This window comes from Suncus etruscus, chromosome X (assembly GCF_024139225.1).
Source record: "Suncus etruscus isolate mSunEtr1 chromosome X, mSunEtr1.pri.cur, whole genome shotgun sequence".
In the NCBI taxonomy this organism is placed as follows: Eukaryota; Metazoa; Chordata; class Mammalia; order Eulipotyphla; family Soricidae; genus Suncus; species Suncus etruscus.
The window spans coordinates 1543775-1566759 of record NC_064868.1 but is presented as its reverse complement, the minus strand read 5'-3'; the positions used below and the strand labels follow the sequence as shown (position 1 = coordinate 1566759).

At 38.6% G+C, this 22985-nt stretch overlaps 1 protein-coding gene across 1 annotated transcript in view; it reads left to right on the top strand.

Moving 5' to 3' along the window:
• Positions 1-21052, top strand: part of LOC125999385 (dual specificity tyrosine-phosphorylation-regulated kinase 3-like) — a 44927-nt gene extending 23875 nt beyond the window's left edge. The window contains exon 2 of the mRNA XM_049767441.1: positions 19238-21052. Within this exon, the coding sequence (XP_049623398.1) occupies positions 19238-21052 (1815 nt within the window). The remainder of the gene's footprint in view (positions 1-19237) is intronic.
• The last annotated feature ends 1933 nt before the right edge of the window (positions 21053-22985 follow it).

Sequence of the window (22985 nt, the reverse complement as noted above, 5' to 3'; positions counted from 1 at the left end):
ATTCATTGCCGATTTTATGTCTTCATTATTGGGCTCCCACATTTTGGTAGGCTTGGAAACTTGCTAGGATTTCTCTCTAATTCCCTAGCTGCTAGTGTCTTCCTTAGTTTACCCATATTTCTTTTTATTTAGTGGTTTTGAATGTTGAAATTTCTGGTTATTTAATAACATGGTCTGCTATTCTGGCCTGTGGTTGGTCCTTATGCCTGAAGGAGAGTTCCCACAGTCTGGGGTAGGTAGTGGGGTGCAGACACACCTGGCATGGTCCCAGTGCTCTGAGATTTCTTGTGGTCTAGGGTAGGGGGTGGGTGGGGCACAGGCTCAACTTGCCTGGTCCTGGTGCTCATATAGTTCCCATGGCCTGGTGTAGGTGGTGGGGTGCAAGCTCATCTGGCCTGGTCCCAGTGCTCAGATTGTTCCCTTGGTCTGGGGGTGGGGACTGGGGCTCAGACACACCTAGCCTGGTCCAGGTGCTCAGAGAATTCCCTAGGTCTGGGTAGGGGGTGGGGCACAGACTCACCTGGCCTGGTCCTGGTGCTCAGAGAGTTCCCTCAGTCTAGGAATATGTCTGCTTTTTAAACATTATTTTGATGATGGAAAAGGGAAAGTACAAATAGCACTACTTAAAAACTTTAGACCATCACGCAACATCAAAAAATAATTCAGATATCAAATTTAAACATGTATTAATAAATGATCTGCCAACCAAAATATTCATATTGAGATATGATAACAAAGGATATTTTAAAATATAGTTCCTAAATGCATTCCACTCTTACTGGCAAAACAATGAAGATGATATGCACCCCCTCAGAATCAGACCCAGAGACAAAGAAATTTATTTCTAAGCAATTATATAATAGATGGAAGGAACACCTACAGTAGAGAGAGAAAAGGAATCCATATGAGAAGAAAGGTGATAGGGCTTGTATTCGTGAACATACCACCTCTAATGGGTGACTGGACAATTGGAGCAAATCCCACTTGAGATCATTGTAGAAAACGAGTCAGAAGTTACTCAACTTGAGGAAGGGGAAGTTTGTGAGTGTGTTTTAATTTTCTAACTGCCAACAGACATTACATGAAAGCTTCACATGAGCCATTAACTTGCAACACTTCTTTTGCCCCATCTGCTTTCCCAGAACAACCTTTAGGGAGACAACTACAGTTGTTCTTTAGATGTCTTTGGTGCATACCAAAGCAGAGAGTGCCAAAGAATAAGAACAGAGCATCAGCAGAGTCTGTTATAATGAAAAACATACAGATAATGAACAGACTTGTCTAACACATTGCTGCCAGTGCTGCAATATGTGTTAATTAAAACACATTCAAGTGTGAGCCACCAGTTGTAAATCCCTGGGTCAACACGTTGATTCTTTGAGACACTATAGATAATAGAGCAGTAGGGCAGGTAAGACTGGGGTCTGTTTAAGAATAAAACCAACAAGGGAAACTAAAAGATGAAAACTAAAAACAAAAATCTAAACAGAGAATATAAATAGAGAAACATCTAGTGCTCAAAAAAAAAAAAACAAAAACAAGTGACTTGGAGCTATGAACGAAAATTTTAAACACTGTGACAAAAAAACAGGGTCAAGTTTTAGGTCACAAATAGTGCCTATTCTATATATATTACTGTATGTACAGTAATATACTGATAAAATTTAATAACTGACTTTCTAGGGGAGCTGAAATATACACAATTTTAGGCTGTGTAATTTTATATTTGGTTTGCAAAACTAAAAATTTAACAACTGTCTCTTTATAACCTAGTATGCACCAATGCTAATACACTAGTATCTGTTATTTCTTTTTCCAACATCCAGCCACTTTTTGAAATTTTAAGGTCTGATAACTAGCTGTTAAAATATATCCAGTTCCTATTTTCAGAAGTTAATATTTGCAACTACATTACCTAAGCACTTTCTAGGGTAGACAACTCAAGTGATGTGGACTTGGAGTTGGGTACTTAGTAGGTGCTGACATCTAGGCACCTTTTGATTCCTTTTTGGAATCCTCCTATGGAACTCTGCATCTTGAATTAAGATTCTAGCATAAAGGTCCGATTTTGGCAATCCTTTATTCCTCCTCCTTATGGATTTTGTAGGTAATGCATATTTAATCCATCCAGAACCAAGAACAAAATGCATACAAGCCAATAGCCAGGAATCTATGGTTTCAACTAATATTTAGATTCTTCTCCACAGAATTCAGGGGGCCCTCTCTCTCCCTCTCACGTCACACCAAAAGTCATTGTAAAGCAGAGCTGTAAGTAGTTTCCCTTCTCTTCAGGCAATGGATCAAGCCTTTGTACATCACTACATAAATCATAAATTTCATATTTAAAAATTAACCATAATAAATATTTTAATATATAAATAATATCTAAATAAGGTTATGAGCTTCACCATAACCTTTATATTTAAAGATTTTTAAATAATTAAGGAAGTATTATCTCAAATTTTATTTATATCTCCTAAATCATGGTTCTTTCATCATTAAGTTCTACATATTTAAAACCATCAGAGGCTAGAGAGATAGTAAGTACAGTGGCTATGACACTTGTATAGATAGGTCCTGGTTTCAATCTCTAGCACCTCACCTGATCACTTGAAACAACCAAGAGTCATCCCTGAGCTCAGATTCATAACAAAATAAATAAAGCAAAAAAGGCTCCAAAACAAAATTAATAAAAATTAAAAATTTTTGGATAGCCACGTCCTTGTTACTATATTGGTGAATATCCCTGCCTGTCACATGGGAGACTGGGGTTCCATTGCCTGATGGGTAGGCCAGGTGAACTTTTGGGTTGGAGAAATAGCAAAGTGGTAGGGCATTTGCCTTGCATGCAGAAGACCTGGGAGAGAAACGGTTAGATTCCTAGAATCCCATATTGTCCCCCTGCCTGCCAGGGGCGATTTCTGAGTGCAGAGCGCCACTGGGTGTGGCCCAAAAATTAATCAATAAATAAATAAAAAATAAATTTTTAAACATTGTTGAATAATCAGTTTACTATATATTAATACTAAATTATGTTCTAAATTTTTGTTTTTATTTTCCTATGTTCTAAAAACAAAGATCTATTTTTTTTGGTTTTTCGGCCACACCCATTTGATGCTCAGGGGTTACTCCTGGCTAAGTGCTCAGAAATTGCCCCTGGCTTGGGGGGACCATATGGGACACCAGAGGATCGAACCGTGGTCCTTCCTTGGCTAGCAATTGCAAGGCAGACACCTTACCTTCCTCTAGCGCCACCTCACAGGCCCCCCAAAGATCTATTTTTAAACTAAAGCATTCCCTCTTTTCATGACTTTACAGGTACAATATAAGGTTAAAGTTACTAATACTTGTGTACTTTTCAGCTTTTTTTTAATACATTCTCCCCATAACTCTTCTCTACTGAGGAGGAAAAATAGAGTTGAATCCTTCTGTTCCTATTATTTATGACAAAGAACGCCTTAATTGTTCCTAATAATGTGTTACAAAATAAAAGAAAATAGACTCCAATTATTTGTACATGACTGCTCTGGAAGTCTTAAGTGTTTAGAAGGTATTTAAAGGAAAGTTTGGAAAGGTGGGAATTATCCAAAAGTTCAATCTTTATAGAGCATCTCTCCATGAAGTTGCCTCTTAGCTCTGATAAAGGCTATGACATTATACACCATTGCATAGTTTCTACTCTAATCTTAAAATTAAGCCTAGAAACAGAAAATGACAATGTAAATAATAAGAACTTTTCCATAAATTCAATTTTCCTTCAGAGATATTCAAATAGAAGCATTTTCCTGGGGCTGGAACAGTGGTGCAGCGATAGGGCGTTTGCCTTGCACGTGCTAGGGCAGACCTCGGTTCCATCCCCCGGCATCCCATATGGTCCACCAAACCGGGAGCAATTTCTGAGTGCACATCCAGGAGTGAACCCTGAGCGTCACAGGGTGTGGCCCAAAAGCCAAAAACCAAAACCAAACAAAAAAGAAGCTTTCTTTCTACTCACTTGTCATAATTACCTTAGGAGAATTGTGATCTATCCAGTATTTTATTTTAGGGGTTTGAAAAATAGTACAGAAGCTAATATTCTTGTCTTACATAAGATTGATCTGGGGGTTCTTTCCCTGGCACCCTATATTGTCCCCCAAGCCTTCCAGGAGTGATCTTTAAGTGTAAAGCCAGTAGTCAGCCCTGGGCACAGCCAACCATGGACTAAAGAATAAACAACAACAAATGAAAGCATTTTGACTACATTTCTCCCATCCTCTGTCTACACAGCATCAGGTGGTACTTCTTTAAGTGGAAGAAATTAATCAAACAGGAACAACAGGCTGTTGCATAATTAGGAATACTGAATCATAGATTTTTTGAAAGTACTCATTCTTGGTTCCGCTTCCCAAGAGTTCATTAGTTTTAACATTTCTCAGCAATCAGCAATCTTCACCTTTATCTCAAGTCTGAACTGAGTTCCAGCACTCAGGAAGGAAGACAGGCTGTCACTTTGGAATGACAACAGGATTAGTAACTGCTGGATGGATAAGGAAAAGATGAGAATGTAAGAGGAATGGAAAGAGAAGGAACAGAGTACCTAATATGTGCTAAAATAAGTTTCATTCCCGTTTCATTTCCCAAAAGTATTACCAGAATACTTTTTTCCTCATGAAGTGCTTCACTCTTTGGAGCTGTCATTTCTGACAATCTAAGAACTTTGTTGTGAAACAAGTGAGAGGGACAAGGGCAAATACTAGATGGCTTCATTCATCTGTGGTAGATAGAGAAATAAAAAAAAGAATAGGAAATTGAATGCCAAACACATGACTTTGAATTATAAAACTTAGATTACCAAGAAAGGTGGAGAATTGAGGGGGGCATGATGATGAGGTGGATTAGAAGTAAACTAAGGACATTAGTGGAGAGTCTGACATTTTGGTGGTGGTGAAGTGCAGGAATTCTGTTTGAACCTCAAATATTAATACCATTATAGACATCTGAACTAAATGTTCATAATTAAACTGGACACACAAATATATATAGTATATATAAACTAAAAAGAATTTTTTGTAAAAATCTAATTATTCTCAAAAATTTTTGTCTAAATTTCAAATTAATGTTCAAGTAAGTTACTCCTGGCTTTACATTCTGCCCACGAGCCTTTTGACTAATGATTGCAAATAAAATTCTTCAGTGATTTAGAATCTTCTTTTCAAAGAATCCCTTGGCTAAAGAGAATAAATCGCAGAATAGATCATCATAAAAATGGGTTCTATAGAGGAAGGTTATTTTCCCAATAGACAAAGAATTGTTTTCTTGTTTTGTTTTGTTTTGGGGCCACATCTGGTAGCACTAAGGGTCTTCTCCTGGCTTTGCACTCAGAAATTACTCATGGTAAATTTGGGGAACCATACCAGGTACCAGGGATTAAACCCTAGTTGGCCATGTGCAAGGCCAGTACCACAAGGAGATTTTTCAAGTGCTTGGTTGATCTAATTACCAATTGTATATGCTAATTCGATTCATATAAAATGGATGGCAACTATGATAAAAGAATAAATTTAATTATTTTCTGTTGCACACAAATTTTAATTTTCTAGTATAATTATTGAACATTTTTCTCTATAGTTTCTTGCATCCATACATCCAGCAAGTATTCCAATATTACACAAAAGTTGCCAAAGGACTGAGGCGAAAGCACAGAGGTCAGAGATTCCTGCAGAGCCCAACCTTGGGTGGATCCTTGGCATTGTATTCCCTCACCAAGCACTGCTACTGGTAGCCTTTGTAGTAACCAGCACTATAGGACCCAAGAAGCACAGCATCCTCAGACATTATGCTCTGGTCCAATTGACCAAGTATCACCAGGAATGGCTTCTGGATGGCTTGCTTGGGAAGCTCCTCCCTTGAAAAAAATGTTAAGAAAATTTAATTCACATCATTTACCAAATAAACACACAGAGTCTACTCAGAATCACTGAGATGATTGTACAAATGCAGTGTAATGCTGGATGAGAGTGAAATATTTCTCCACCCATACTGCCTTCTAATGCACTAAGGTAATTGGAGGGAGTAGCATCAAGATTGAGTCCAGGGCATTATATATGAAGCAGTACTCTCCTATTGAACTAGATCCTCAGCAATAAACTGTCTCAGATGGTGAAAAATAAAAATTATCTTAAATCAAAGGAAATTTGCTATTTTACAGAAAAGGAGTTTTGTAAATTTTTGCCATTGCTGGCTGGAATATTTTATATTTAGCTCATTCAATTGCAGTAATTTAGCTCTTTTGTGTGTAATTTTGATACATTTGTATATAGCTCTAGAATATAATATAAACATTTTAAAGTTATAGTAATTAATCTAACAATTTTATGTAACTATTGTAAAATACTTTGTTGTGTTTTGTAAATTGTTTACAAAGTAGTAAATATTCAAACTTCAACCCACACAGAGATTTCTTGGGTATTTTATATCTTAGATACTTTCACTTACATGATGATTCTATAAAATAGATAATATTCATTGCAGAATTAACTTGTAGGCCTACTATAGCATATTTTTCAAACAATACATACTAAGAGGATGATTTTAAATTTGAAAAACCAAGTCCAGGGGCCAAAGAGATATATAATGGGCAAAGAGCACATGTCTGCTCTTTGCACACTGCGATGTCTGGTTTGATCCCCAGCACTTCACCTGGACCCCTGGGGCTTGCCAGGAATGATCCTTGAGTTAAGAGTCAGGAGTAAAATCCTGAATATTATCATGTGTGATCCAAAAACCAAAAAGTTAAAATAAAAGAAAAACCTATTCAGATATCCCTTCTCCAACAAAATGCATCAGTTATCTTACTTCAGTAAGTATGTATTTTCAGCATTCTATAAAACTGATTAGTGTAGGGGGCTGGAGAGATAGCATGAAGGTAGGGCATTTGCCTTGCATGCAGAAAGATGGTGGTTTGAATTCCAGCATCCCATATGGTCCCCTGAGCCTGTCAGGAACGATTTCTGAATGTAGAGCCAAGTAACTTCTGAGTGCTGCCGGGTGTGACCCAAAATCTCCCAAAATAATAATAATAATAATGAAGTTTAAAAAACTGATTATTGTTTTGCTTATTATTTATTTGTTTTTAAAAAAGTGTACATCAAAAAGTCATTCAAGAATTATGAGCTTATGGTACAAGTGACAGTGATGATACAGAACCCAATATAGCTTAGAAATGAACTAAAGAGGTCAAAGTACCAATAAACATTTTGAATGTAACTTCATCAAGAATGAAGATTTTGAGTCAGAGTAGTAATACAGTGGGTAGGGAGCTAGCTTTGCATCCAGCTGACCAGGTTCAATGACCAGCATCACATAAAGTCCCCAAACCTTGGCAAAAGTGATCCCCGAGCAGACACAGAAATAAATAAATACTGAACACCATGTGGTGTGGCCCAAACATTTAAAAAAGAAATGAAGACTTAATTTGTGCCATCTGTCCTGCTATATGACACTTTTTCCAAAGTCCTATGATGAGTCAAAACGCATTGCTCCAAGAATCAACCATTTACAAAAACACACACACACACACACACACAGGCTCATAAACTAACAAATATTGGAAATATGGCCTCTTGTTACTATTAAACTAATCAAGAAATAATTGGGAGGAAGAATGTATGATTTCTCAATGGTTTCACTTAATTATATACAAAGGACATTAAGTGTCTTACTAAAATAACAGGCAACTATAGAGAAGTCAACCTACAGATACTATAACAGGGGTTGGAGCGATAGCACAGTGGTACGGTGTTTGCCTTGCATGTGTCTGATCCGGGATGGACCTTGGTTCAATTCCCACTGTCCCATAGGGTCCCCTGTGCCAGGAGTGATTTCTGAGTGCATAGCCAGGAGTAACTGCTGAGCATCACAACGTGTGGCACCCCCCAAAAAATACTTTAACAGAAAATAGATAGGCACATCAGAATATTAGGATTCAAGAAAATCATTATGTCTGCAGTATCTTCTATCCACCTCTGAATATTACATTGAAGACGACTCCTCTTGTTAATAAGGAAGCAATAGTGGAATGCTGTCTTAATTTAATCACATCACTCAAATCACTCTTCCACTCATTGTATTAGGGTGGTTTTGGGTTAGAAGTAAATGAAGAGTCAGTTAAAAAGTACAGTGTTCAACATGCAGGTTGCAGGGCTGATCAACAATGAATAGAATGTCTCAGGTCTTTCTTCCATGTGACCTTATCCTCATACTTTTCCCCCATTTCAATGTCAAGATAGATAGCTCTAGTGATGTTAAGAGTTATATTTTGTTCAAGATCAGAATAAAATCAATGTAGTTCTAAAGAGTCTTAAAATATTCTTATTTCAGAATACCCAAATACTATGTCACAATTCCACTCCTAAACCAATATTTGTCATCAAAAAAGGGACTTTTCGGAGGCTCTCAGCCTAAAATGACAGATCTCACTGAAATATCCCAGGTTATGCTTAGTTTGCCCAAAAACAACTGGGAAAACAAGATTAAAAAATCTCAATTTTGAGGAAAAGCTATGGAAAATATACTGTAATTATTAGGCTGGAGAAATAAGAACATAGAGACATACTTTCTTAGCATCTACATTCCATTTTTCCTCATTGCTCAGCTCATTGAATATGAAGAGAACACTAACTAGATGTTTGAATTTGAAAGGCAAACATATAAGGACATGGCACATGTAGGTCAAAATACAGAAATACTCATATTTTTATATAAAATTTGTATTGAGACCAACTTGAATTACAAGTCTTACAGTTATATTTCAGGTATATCGTGACAGTGAATTAGGGAAATTCTCCACTACCAATGTTGACCTCCTTCTGCCACTGTTCCCAGCTTGCATCTCATACATCCACTCTTAGCTCTTTAGACTGCTAGTGTAACAGGTCCCTTTTGTATATAGCTTGTTGTGGTTTGGGTCTCTTGACTCTATTGTCATTGACTTTGGGTTGGGTATTTAGATCTGATCATTTCTATTTCCATTCAATGTTCATGAGAGTGCTTTGCCCCTGGTATCATCTACTTTTTCTCATAGACATAGAAATATGAAGCAGAACAAGATGATTCATGTTCTATGGTTCTTTTATGCTAACATAAAAGAAAGCCAGGCAGGATCCCCTCTCTAGAAGCTATAAATATAAATTTAAAATAAGGAAAAAAGAAAATGAAAGAAAATGAAAAAGGGGGGGCTGGTGTAGTAAGGAGTTTTTGTATAGGCATGGTAAGTATTGGGGGAAATTAGAAAGGAAATTCCCTTGGCTTAAGAGATACAGGGTTGGGGCCGGAAAGATAGCATGGAGGTAAGGCATTTGCCTCCCATGCAGAAGGTCAGTGTTCAAATCCCAACATCCCATATAGTCCCCCGAGCCTGCCAGGAGCAATTTCTGAGCATAGAGCCAGGAGTAACCCCTGAGAGCTGCTGGGTGTGATACCTGACCGCTGCTGGGTGTGACCCAAAAACCAAAAGAGAGAGAGAGAGAGAGAGAGAGAGAGAGAGAGAGAGAGAGAGAGAGAGAGAGAGAGAGAGAGAGAGAGAGAGAGAGAGAGAGAGAGATACAGGGTTTCTCCAACCTTGAAGCATACTGTCATGAGACCATCTACAGCCTCTGGACATGTTCATTGTCAAATCCCAAGGTCTTCCATTATGATGCCATGAAACTAATTAGCTCATTAGTCAGTCCTCTGTAATTATAGATCTTAGGTTTTTCACAGATCCTAGGACGAAGTCTAGGATAGAGTTTTTATTTGTGCTTCCAGAAGTTCTACTCAGTCATGGTGGTTGTAGTAAGTTGTCTGTAAATAGTGATCTTGGTTTCTGCACAGATCAAAGGATGGAGTGTCTGCTGATTCCAGCTCACTGTTAGGTGAGGAGGTAAGGCAACCTGCTCTTATATCAAGTTGTTGTTGTTTTATCCTCTTCGGCATGCCATTTGAACTACACTGGTATAAGTTGGTGCCAGAGAGGTATTAGTGACTCCCCTGGGGGAGTTTGATTTCTAGTGCTGCTTCAGGGAACTATGCCAGTTCTAAGGTTGGGATCCAGGGTTCAGGTTGGGTGATCGATGTTTCATCACATGAGTACTAAGTCATGTCCCCATAACAAATGTTCAGTGTGGAAGGCACACCTGTATTATAAATTTTATGGGTTCTTATCCCTAGTAGATAAGAGCTTGTATATATAATGAATATTTCCCCATTTTAGTGTGCCAATGAAAAAAGAAAAATTTCCATATTATATTATTAGTGCTTTGAGTGGGTAAAAATGACAAGCTATAAAATATTTGTGCCCTGGTTTTGACAAGAGCTTTTATACTGAGCAAGAACTTTCTACTAGAATTTTGTACTAAGAAGAACCAAATCAAGCAAAAAAAAAGAGGGGTGGTGGAGGAGGCTACCTTTACATTTGGAAATAAGTACACTAAGAAGAATAGCTATTAAGGAATTAAACATATGAAAAACATAGATATCCCCAATAAGTCTTTTGAGATAGTCTTGGGGGATGAAATCCAGGGCATTTTTTTTTGTCCCACACTGTTTTATTGAGTCTGAGAAATGCTTTGCTGCAGTAAGGGATCAGGCAGTGTCTTAGAGCTGGGCGTCCCTCTGAATCTGAATCTGGTAGCATTCAACAGTCTACATTGGGTGTTGGGAGAAAAAGGGCCCCATAGAATGATTCAGCAGGAGTGGTGGTTGCAGCTTCTTGCAGGGGCAAGAGATGTAGTCTGAGAAGGTGTCCTTTTAGTTTAGGAGCCAGATGGCAGCTTACAGGACAAGGGATGGTTTCGATTCCTTAGGAGTTAAGAACTGAGGGTAAAGAGAATTAAATAGGGAGAGACAGGGAGAAGTCTGCCCTGCTGTGTGATTGCTGACTGGGAGAAGCTGAGGGGCCCTGTTGGCTTTGTGTGTTTCTCTTCTCTGATCTCCTGAAGCTCTCCTAAGAGGGCTAGAAAGGGCCAAAAAAATCTGTCTCCTGGAGCCATTAAGGCCTAAAGGCCAAGAAAGACAGAGTGAAAACCAGTGATCAGGTATGCAGGCAGGGACTGCACTCCTTTGTCTTTGGAGAAGTCTGCCCTGCTATGTGATTGCTGACTAGGAGAACCTAAGGGGACCTGTTGGCTTTGTGTGTTTCTCTTCTCTGATCTCCTGAAGCTCTCCTCAGAGGGCTAGAAAGGGCCAGAAAATCTCTCCTGGGGGCCCCAGAAGAGCAGCCCCGCTCTGCTTCATAGCAGCACGCTCTTTCTAATTAATGAACCTCACCACAACACGCAGGAAAAATCACACTACAAGCTTGACAATGGGGAAAACTTGTAGGCAAATACCATGCTCAGAACATGAAAATGATAGCTCTGATGACCCAAAAAAATACCAACTATCTGAGTAACCTCTCAGATTAGGAGTTTAGAATAGAAATATGGAAGATCCTCATGGAAATAAAAGAAAACATAGCTCTAGCTGAACAGAACACAAAGACAGAAATCAGAAAACTCCATATTACAATAACAGATTTGAGAAACACGGTAGCACAATTGAAAAACTCAGTGGACAGCCTCTACAGCAGGGTAACAGCAGCTAAGGACAGAATCGGTGAACTGGAAGATCAAATGCAAAGCAACTCCATACAGCAGAAGAGATTGGGAAAAAACCTTAAGGCAAACGATCAGACAATGGGAAAAGTACTCAAGGAATGTGAACAGATGAAAATAAAAGTCTCTGATAAACTCAACAGAAACAACATAAGAATCATTGGAGTCCCAGAGGCCCAGGAAGGAGATCTCCAGGAAGAATCAACAGTCAAAGACATCATCACAGAGAAACTTCCAGAGCTAAAGACTGAATGCAATCAAATCCTGCATGCCTGAAGAGTACCAGCTAGAAGAAACACAAAGAAAAACACCCCAAGATACATCCTTGCTACAATGACGAATCCCACAGGTAGATATAGAATACTGAAAGCAGCAAGATCAAAAAGTGAAATTACAAAGTAGCATCCTTAAGACTTACAGCAGACATGTCACAAGAAACTCTCAAGGCCAAAAAACCGTGGTAAGATATTGTGATAAGACTGAACAAAATGGAGGCTTCACCTAAAATACTGCACCCAGCCCAAATCACGTTCAGGTCTGAAGGAAGGATACATAGGTTCGTGGATAAGCAACAGCTCAGAAACTTCACAGATGCAAAACCAGCCTTAATGGAAAAACTGAAACGTCTACTCTAAGACAAGAGAAACCAAAAAACACACCAAACTTATACACAAAGATGACATTAAATCCTATGACAATCGTCTCCATCAATGTCAATGGAATAAATGCAACACTAAATGCAACACAGAGTGGCTAAATGGATCAAAAAGATGAACCCAACTTTCTGCTGTCCACAAAAAACAAACATGAATAGTTAGAAAAACATAGACTCAAAATCAAAGGCTGGAAGAAAACCAGCCAAGCAAACAACAAACTTAAAAAAGATGGGGTGGCCATATCTAATGACACCAACTTTAGACTCAGAAAAGTTGTAAGGGACAAATATGGACACTTCATACTAATCAAGGCATATGTGCAACAGGAAGAAATCAGACTACTAAACATATACACACTTAATGAGAGACCATCAAATTATCTAATACAATTATTGACCAATTTGAAAGAGGACAGCAATAATAACACAATAATTTTGGGAGACCTCAACATGTCCCTGTCAACACTTGAGAGGTGAACCAGACTGAAAACCAACAAAAATATACTAGCCCTGGAAAGAGAAATGAAAGAAAGAGGACTAGTAGATATATAGGACACTCCATCCCCAGACAACTAGATATACATTCTTCTCCAATGTATGTGGGTCATTCTCCAGGATAGACCACATGCTGGCACATAAAACATACCTTAATAAAATCAAGAGGATAGAAATTTTGCAGGCCACCTTTGCTAACCACAAGGCTCTGAAATTAGATGTGAACTACAAAGGGACACAGAAGAAATAATATAACAACTGAAAATAAAACAGCCTGCTACTGAACAACCAGTGGGTTCAAGATGAAATCAAAGAGGAAACCAAACTTTTTGGGAAACAAATGCCAATGAAGACACAATCAGAATCTTTGGGACACAGCAAAAGTGGTACTGAGAGGAAAATTTATAGCTTTGCAAGCACACATCAAGAAGGAAGAAGGGGCATATCTGTGCAGCTTAATGACACAGCTTTTAAATTAGAAAATGATCAACAAAAGGAACCAAAAAATAGGGAGACAGAAAGAAATAACAAAGCTTAGAGCAGAAATCAATGAAGTAGAAACCCAAAAAACAATCTGAAAGATCAATGAAAGTAGAAGTTGGTTTTTTGAAAAAAATAAACAAGATTGATAGACCATTAGCAAAACTCACAAAGAAAAAGAGAGAAAATTGATAACCTGTATTAGAAATCAAAAGGGGGAGATCACTACAGATACTGCAGAGATTCAAAGGGTAATCAGAGACTACCTTGAGGAACTCTATGCCACTTAGTATGTGAACCTGGAAGAAATGGATAAAGTTTTGGACCCTTATAACCTTTCATGGTTGAGTAAGGAGGATGTAGCATATCTAAACACCCCCATCACTATTGAGGAAATTAAAACGGTAATCAAATGTCTGTCTAAAAAAGAAAAGCCCCAGCCCAGATGGGTTTACTAATGAATTCTTTCAAACCTTTCAAGAGGAACTACTACCAATTCTGGTCAGGCTCTTTCATGAAATTTAAAAAGCAGGAACACTTTCAAACAGGTTTTATGAAGCCATCATCACCTTGATATCAAAACCAGACAGAGATGCTGCCAAAAATAAAATTACAGACCAAAAATACCTGATGAACATAGATGCAAAGATCCTCAACAAAATCCTGGCAAATAGGATCCAATGCCTCATCAAGAAGATCATTCACTATGCTCAAGCAGGTTTATTCCAGAAATGCAAGGATGGCTTAACATCTGTAAATCTATCAACATAATACACGACACCAACAATAAGAAAAATAAAAAGCACATGGACATATCAGTAGACGCAGAGAAAGCATTTGATAAGGTCCAACACCCATTCTTGGCAAAAACTCTCAGCAAGATGAAAATGAAAGTAACCTTTCTCAATATAGTTAAAGCCATCTACCACAAGCCAATGGCAAATATTATCCTCAATGGAAAAAACTAAAATCTTTCCCTCTAAATTCTGGTACAAGACAAGGCTGTAAACTCTCACCACTACTCTTCAACATAGTACTGGAAGTACTTGCTATAGCGATTAGGCAGGAAAAAGATATCAAAGGAATCCAGATAAGAAAGTAAGAAATCAAGCTCTTACTGTTTGCAGATTACATGATACTCTACTTAGAAAACTCTAAAAACTCTATGCACTCCATGACATTGAGACTAAAGGCATCTTCAAGGAGGAAACTGCACTCTACAATCAAGTAGAAGCAGTGATAAAAAGATGGGAATGTATCAAGCTCACAAGCTTTTGCACCTCAAAGGAAATAGTGCCAAGGATACAAGAGACACCCACTGATTGGAAGAAGTTGTTCACCCAATACCCATCAGATAAGGGGCTAATATCCAAAATATGCAAGGCACTGACAGAACTTTACAAGAAAAATAACATTTAATCCCATCAAAATATGGGGAGAAGAAATGAACAGACACTTTGACAAAAAAGAAATATAAATGGCCAAAATGCACATGAAAAAATGCTCCACATCACTAATCATTAGGAAGATGCAAATTAAAACAACTATGAGGTACCATCTCATGCAACAGAATGAGAACAAGCAGTGCTGGCATGGTGTAGAGAGAAAGAAACTCTTATCTACTGTTGGTGGGAATGCCATCTAGTTCAACCTTTATGGAAAGCAATATGGAGATTCTTCCAAAAACTGAAAATTGAGCTCCCATACGATCCAGCTATCCCTCTCCTAGGGATATACCCTAGGAACACAAAAATACAAATCAAAAATCCCTTTCTCATTCCTGTATTCATTGCAGCACTATTTACAATAGCCAGACTCTGGAAACAACCAAGATGCCCTTCAACAGATGAATGGCTAAAGAAAATGTGGTACATATGCACAATGGAATATTATGCAGGTGTCAGGAGAGATGAAGTCATGAAATTTTCCTATACATGGATGTACATGGAATCTCTTTTGCTGAGTGTAATAAGTCGGAGGAAGAGAGATAGAGGCAGAATAGTCTCACTCATCTATGAGTTTTTTTTTTAAATAAAAGATATTCTTGCAATAATTTTCAGAGACAAAAGAGAGGAGGGCTAGAAGTTCTAGCCCACTACATGAAGCTCACCACAAAAAGTGGTGAGTGCAGTTAGAGAAATAACTACATTGAGAACTATCATAACAATGTGAATTAATGAAAGAAGTAGAAATCCTGTCTAGAGCAAATGCGGGGGTTGGGAAGGGAGGAGGGAGATTTGGGACATTGCTGATGGGAATGTTGCACTGAGGAAGGGAGGTGTTCTTTACATGACTGAAACCCAACCAAAATCTTGTTTGTAATCAAGGTGTTTAAATAAAGATATTTAAAAAAAGAATAATAAATAAAAAATGGAAGAAAAAATAGGGAGAGATAACAGATTACGATGAGTGATGGGAGGATAGAAGGAGTTCTGAAAGGGGAGGCGGAGGAGGGATAATATACAACAGGGGCCATACACATTATAGGCATAGATTTATTTACAATATAGATTAGGCAAACATAAAGTAGTTCATTGCATACAAACTCATGCTCACTTATAGACAAACATTGGAAATCTGGTTAGTTATAGGTTGAAGTTGGAGGTTTTACCCTTATGATGTGGGCCAGAGTGCTTAAAATTATTGAATTAATAAAATTTAAAAAAAAGATTAAAAAATGAAAAATAAGAATAAAAAACAAATTGGCTGGCATCGCAGATGAAAAAGGTTTTCGAATTTTAGGCACTTCAGTGGCAGGAGTAAACTTTACTAAATGAAACATCCAGGATTAGATTGTTCATGGAGAATTTTAGGATAAACATAATTTTCAAGTCTAGAGTACTTTGGAATATCATGGAGAGCACTATAAGAGGATTCTACCCTATGTAGTATCATCCACCATGTCTTGTGCATCAAGGTTCCTTTTCTGAAAGGAAACTGACAGTATGGGCATTGTGATATAATAATCACATAACTTGAATCGAAAAAGAAGAAAAAAAGGAAAAAAGAAAATAAAGAAAAGGGATAATATTAATTTTCAAATCATACTCAATGAGTGGGACCTGTAGTTTGTCTATGGTGAGCAGTTGCCTATTTCTGTGGTTTCTATGGACATGAGCTTTAGGTCATAGTAGCAGTAATAATCAAAAGAAAATGGGTAAATCGAAGTATTTTGTCAAGATATTGTCATAATGAATACTGTATATGGAGTCTTATATGATAGAGCACAGAAATGCAAAATTAGGGTGTTCAACCTATATCTCCAAGAACCTCTATGGACAAAGAAGTTGAAGAGTTATTTTATACATAGTACAATTAAGGCAATAAAACATACTGACAGTGAGCACTGCAGTGAGAGTTTCTGGCTTCCAATCATATTCAGCACTGTGGATAAAAACAATATAACATCATTTATAGGCCTTTATAGTGAGTGGTTGATTTAACACCTGTTCTAACTAAACAGCTGTTGCAGGTTTCTTTGTAGTATAAGAGTACAGACTCTGCATTTCTCCTCTTTGGCTTTATTTGGTCACATTTCCTTGCTATTCCCTGGTGTCTTCGATGTTAGAAGTATCTACCAATTAGACCATTGTGTTTCTTCATGCAGTTATACTAAATGTCACATATAAGTGATACTCTGTATTTATTCTTCTTCTGGATTACTTCATTTAACAAAATATTTTCTAGTTCCATTCATGTTGCTGAATATTGCATGATTGTATAAATTCTTACTGCTATGTGGTATTCCATTGTGTATATGTACCATATCTTAATGATCCAATAATCTGTTTTTGACATCTAGGTTGATTCTAATTCTTACCTTTTGTACTGGGTAGTGCAATGAATAGTGGTGTGCACACATTTAGATAAATGTCTTTCTATCTTGGGGATAGATACACAGGAGCAGGATTGCTGGAACATATGGGAGCTCAATTTTGAGTTTACAGAAATTGTTCCCATTCTTTTTGATATGTGCCATCTTCACTGGTGTAAAATTGTTCCTCATTGTAGTCGTGATTTGAATTTCCCTAAAGATAAGTGATAACGAACATGTTTTCATGTGTCTGTTGGCCATCTGTTGGTCTTTAGGGAAATATCTGTTCATTTCTTTCTTTTTCTATTATCTTTTTTTTTTTGGCCACACCCGGCAGTACTCAGAAGTTACTCCGAGCTTTGCATTCAGAAATTGGTCCTGGCTAGGGGGACCATATGGGATGCCAGGGATCAAACCTGTGGTCCAGGGTCAGCCCCGTGCAAGGCAAACACCCTACCACTGTGCTACTGTTCTGGCCCCAATCTGTTCATTTCCCCATTTTCGATTATTTTCTTTAGGTTTTGTGAAGCTAACATTTGGATTGCTTTGTATATCCTAGATAACAAACCTTTATCTAATGTATTGAGTGAAAAAAATTTCCCATTCTGTTAGCTGTCTTCTAGTTTTAGCCCATGTTACTTTTGCCATACAGAAACTTTTTAGTTTGATCTAGTCCCATTGATTTCGGTTTGATGATATAGCTCTTGACCTTGGTATTCTATCATCAAAGACCTTTTCTAAAACTAATTTTCATATTGACCACAGTGGATTACAAATTTTTTACAGTAATATTTTAGGTACATAGTGACATTGAATCAGGGGAATTCACACCACCAATATTGTCCTCCTTCCACCCCTGTTCCAAGCATGCATCCCATATCCCTCTCCTTTGCTCCCCCCCAGGCTGCTAGTATAAGTGGTCCCCTCTGTGTCTAGTTTATTGTAGATTGGGTATCGAATCTGTTCTCGTTGGCTTTGGATTTGCTGTTTAAGTCTAATCATTTTTTTTATTTCTACTAGATGTTCATACGACTGTTTGGTCTTGGTACTCTCCATTATTTCTCCCTCAATTTGTGAGGAAGAACAAGATGGTTCAAGTTATGTGGTTCTGTTATAAGGAAATAAAAAAGGGAGGGAAAAATTAAACAAGCAAACAAACTAGAGGAGTTCTTATAGAGGCTATAAATATCAATTTAAAAGAAGAATGGGAAAAAGAAAAATATAACAAGAATACAATAAAAATAAAACAAAAATCTCCTCCTTAACTTCATTTTTTTTGGTTCTGCTTGGTACAAAAAATATAAGAAAAAGTCTTGCCTGGGATTAAAGCTCAGGTCAAAACCAGGGCACAGTGATGATGGAGCCTGACACTCTCACCCCCAAATGCACCAGCAATATAATATAGCACAATTTCTTTTTGCACAGGCATAGTGAGAAAGGGGAAATTTTATGTATAGAAACAAGCTCTTATCCACTAAGGATAAGAACTCATACATTTTACAATGCAGGGGCACCTCCCACCTTGAACATATGTCATGTGGTTGCAACTTAGACTCCATGTGATTAGACAGTGACTGTCCAACCCAGAACCCTAGATCTCAGACATAGAACTGACAGAGTTCTCCACAGTAGCTCTAGGAACCAAACTCCCTCTGGGATATTCTTAATACTGCTCTGACACCAACAAGTCCCAGTTTTGATATGACATCCTGACCTGACAATGAGGAAATGACAACAACTTGATCTAAGAGCATGTTGTCTTACCTCACCACCTAACGACAAGATGAAATCAGAAGACATGTCATCCTTTGATCTGTGCAAAAATCAAGATTGCTAACTACAGAAGAGTGACTTGACAACCATGACTGGGCAGAACCTATCCCAGTACCAATAAAAAAGACCCTAGCCTAGGCTTTGGTCTACAACCTGTACAACAACCAAGATCTCTAACTCCAGAGGTCTGACTGAGACAACTGCAACTGAGTAGAACTTCTGGAAACATAATGAAAGACTCTATTCTAGGCTTCACCCTAGGATCTGTGCAAAATCCAAGACCATCAACTACAGAAGACTGATTTAAAAAACAGTGATGGAACTGTAAAGAAAGACTCCATCCTAGGCTCCATATTATGTCCTGTGCAAATATCAAGAACTCTAGTTACTGGGAAGTACTGTGGTTGCCAGGCGACCTCGTTGCTAGGCCCGCCCTGTAGCCACTCTGGGTCTCTGAGGCGGGCCAGGCCAGAGCCGCAAGATCAGCCAGACCCAGTGGCTCCAAGGGGCGCCTGGTCGTGGGTCATCCCTTCATTCTCGCTCCAGTGGGAGGAAGGCAGGCGCCCACCGCAGCCCTCAAGCCAAACAACGGGGGCACAGCTCACAAACCTGGCTGAAGAATGCGGAGCCACCGGGGGCCGCACCTCCACAGCAGCAGCGGAGATCACTACTGAAATGTTAACAGGAGCGCCTACTCAGGACTGTCCTAATGGAGGTGAGGTGAAAATAGAGCAGCTGTTTCAAGAATTTGAAAACACAAGAGCTGATACTTTACAGTCAGAGGGAATAAATGACTCTGAAAAATGTTCTCCCACCAAAAGTTCAGATAGTCTGAATACAGTAAAATCCAGCAGCTCATCCGAAGCATCCAAAGTGGTTCCTCTTACTCCAGAAAAAACACTGAAGCAATATAAGCACCTTCTCACTGCTTATGAGAAACTTGAAATTTTCAATTATCCAGAAATTTATTTTGTGGGCCCATGTGCCAAAAAAAGGCATGGAGTTGTTGGTGGTCCCAATAATGCGGGGTATGATGATGCAGATGGGGCTTATATTCATGTACCTCGAGACCACCTAGCTTATCGATATGAGGTGCTGAAAATAATTGGCAAGGGGAGTTTTGGGCAGGTAGCCCAGGTGTATGATCACAAACTCCAACAATATGTGGCTGTAAAGATGGTGCGTAATAAAGAATGTTTACATCATCAAGCAACTGTGGAGATCCGGATTTTGGAACATCTTAAAAAACAAGATAAAACTGGTAGCATGAATGTTATCCACATGCTGGAAAGTTTCACATTCCGGAACCATGTCTGCATGGCCTTTGAATTGCTGAGCCTGGACCTTTATGAGCTAATTAAAAAAAATAAATTTCAGGGCTTCAGCATGCAATTAGTACATAACTTTGCTCAATCCATCTTGCAGTCTTTGGATGCTCTCCATAAAAATAAGATCATCCACTGCGATCTGAAGCCAGAAAACATTCTCCTGAAACACCATGGCAGCAGTGCAATCAAGGTCATTGACTTTGGGTCTAGCTGTTTTGAGTACCAGAAGCTTTATACATATATCCAGTCTAGATTCTACAGAGCCCCAGAGATCATCTTAGGAAATAGTTACAGCACATCAATTGACATTTGGAGCTTTGGCTGCATCCTTGCAGAACTTTTAACAGGACAGCCTCTCTTCTCAGGAGAGGACGAAGGAGACCAGTTGGCCTGTATAATGGAACTTCTAGGGATGCCACCATCAAAACTCCTGGAACAATCCAAACGCACCAAGTACTTTATTAACTCCAAAGGCCTACCTCGCTACTGTACCATGACTACTCAGGCAGATGGAACAACTGTGCTTTTGGGAAGTTGCTCCTTTAGGGGTAAACAGCGGGGTCCCCCAGGCAGCAAAGACTGGGCCACAGCACTGAAAGGCTGCGATGACAACTTGTTTATAGAGTTTTTGGAAAGGTGTCTTCGTTGGGACCCCTCTGCCCGCCTGACCCCAGCTCAAGCATTAAGACATCCTTGGATTAGCAAGTCAGTTCCTAAACCTCTCACCATTGAAAAAACATCAAGGAAAAGAGTGGTAAATTCTCCTAATGCTTTTCAGGGTTTGGGTTCTAGGTTGCCTCTAGTTGTTGGAATAACCAATAAGTTTAAAGCTAACTTAATATCAGAAAGCCCGAGTGGGCTACTTCTGTGCAATGTACTGCCAAAACTGATTAACTAATGGACAGCAATGTGTCCAGAGATGCATATTCATATTTTAATTATCTTGAAAACTTTTGATTTTTTGCAAATGGAGAAAAAAATAAGCCCGTTGGTGGATATTTTTTTTTTATCGTAAACTTCTTTTTTAACTAGGAAAGACATTTTTATCTGACTGTAAAAGAACTCTTTTAAGGGCTAATTACCTAACCAGGCTGTTTGACCATCCTGGAATATATATTAAATACCATTTTACAGGTCATTCTATTTTTATTATTATTATTATATTATATATAATATTATAATATATATAATAATATAACATTATTATATATAATAATGTATGTAAGCCTATGTATTCTATTGGTATAAACCCATTCTTTCTCTCAAGTTAAAAAATATATTATGGGGGCCTGAGAGCACAGCAGTAGGGCGTTTGCCTTACACACAGACAGATGGTGGTTTGAATCCTGGTATCCCATGTGGTCCCATGAGCCTGCCAGGGGTGATTTCTGAGTGCAGAGCCAGGAGTAACCCGAGCGCTCCCTGGTGTGACCCCCCAAAAAACAAACAATTTATATACATGTATATAGTACATCAGGTAGGGTGTTTGCCTTTACATGCTGTTGACCCAGGTTCAATCCTTGACATCTGATAAGGACCCCCAGAGCTTCCAGAAGAAATTCCTGAGTACAGGGCTAGGAGTAACCCTTGAGCACGACTGGGTATGTCCCAGAAATAAACAAAAAATATAACATTATCTTTTCTCATTTTCAATGTTCTTTGGCATCTGCTCCAGAGAAATAATTTCATGCTTGGCTATTATAGATGAGATTAGTGTTCTTGTCTCTGAAGGCCATGCTGAGGGCTTGTTCTAAGTGAACGGCTTAGAGGAGAATATAGAGTTAAGGACACTCTAGCTGATGCTCACTTGATAAAATGATGTCACTACTTTTCAGTGACTCATTTCCTTTCAGTTTTATGATACGTGTTTTTATTTTTAAGTTTGTCTCTGGTTTGTTTCTTTGAAAAACAGCCTTTTACAGACATCATCTTACCTTACCAAGTAGTGATTTTAAAATTTAGTCAGCATTTTTTTTCCTATCCCACTCTTCTTCCCTTTACCAAGAGGAGTTGCACCAGATGAACCATAATGTTAAAGGTGCAAATAAAATCCAAACTGTAAATTTCTTGATTTCTTGGAATCTGAAAACGAGTCCACTTGTGACATTTATTGACTTTCTTCCTCTTTCCATATTCTTAATGGGCTACTCTTGGCAATACTTGGTCAACTAGGACATTGGTTAAATGCTAGGGCTCAAAATGTGCTGCTCAGGGATCACCAGGGAAACCTTAGTGGTGCTAAGGCCTCCAGTGTCATATCTAGCAATGATCATGTAGTGCCGGCCGGGGGTTGCATCCAGGTCCCTAATTCTACTTGCCACATTTTCATGGATTCTTGTAACAGTGATTGCTATTAACCAAAGTCTGTATTTTTCCTTCAGCTGCTTACCATGTTAATGTGTCATATTTTCCCTTCTTTCATATTTTTTGGGTTTTTTTGGGGGGGGACACACCCTTTTGATACTCAGGAGTTACTCCTGGCTAAGCGCTCAGAAATTTCCCTGGCTTGGGGACCATATGGGATGCCGGGGGATCGAACCGCGGTCCTTCCTTAGATAGTCATGTAGTGTCGGCCGGGGGTTGCATCCAGGTCCCTAATTCTACTTGCCACATTTTCATGGATTCTTGTAACAGTGATTGCTATTAACCAAAGTCTGTATTTTTCCTTCAACTGCTTACCATGTTAATGTGTCATATTTTCCCTTCTTTCATATTTTTTGGGTTTTTTGGGGGGGACACACCCTTTTGATACTCAGGGGTTACTCCTGGCTAAGCGCTCAGAAATTTCCCTGGCTTGGGGACCATATGGGATGCCGGGGGATCGAACCGTG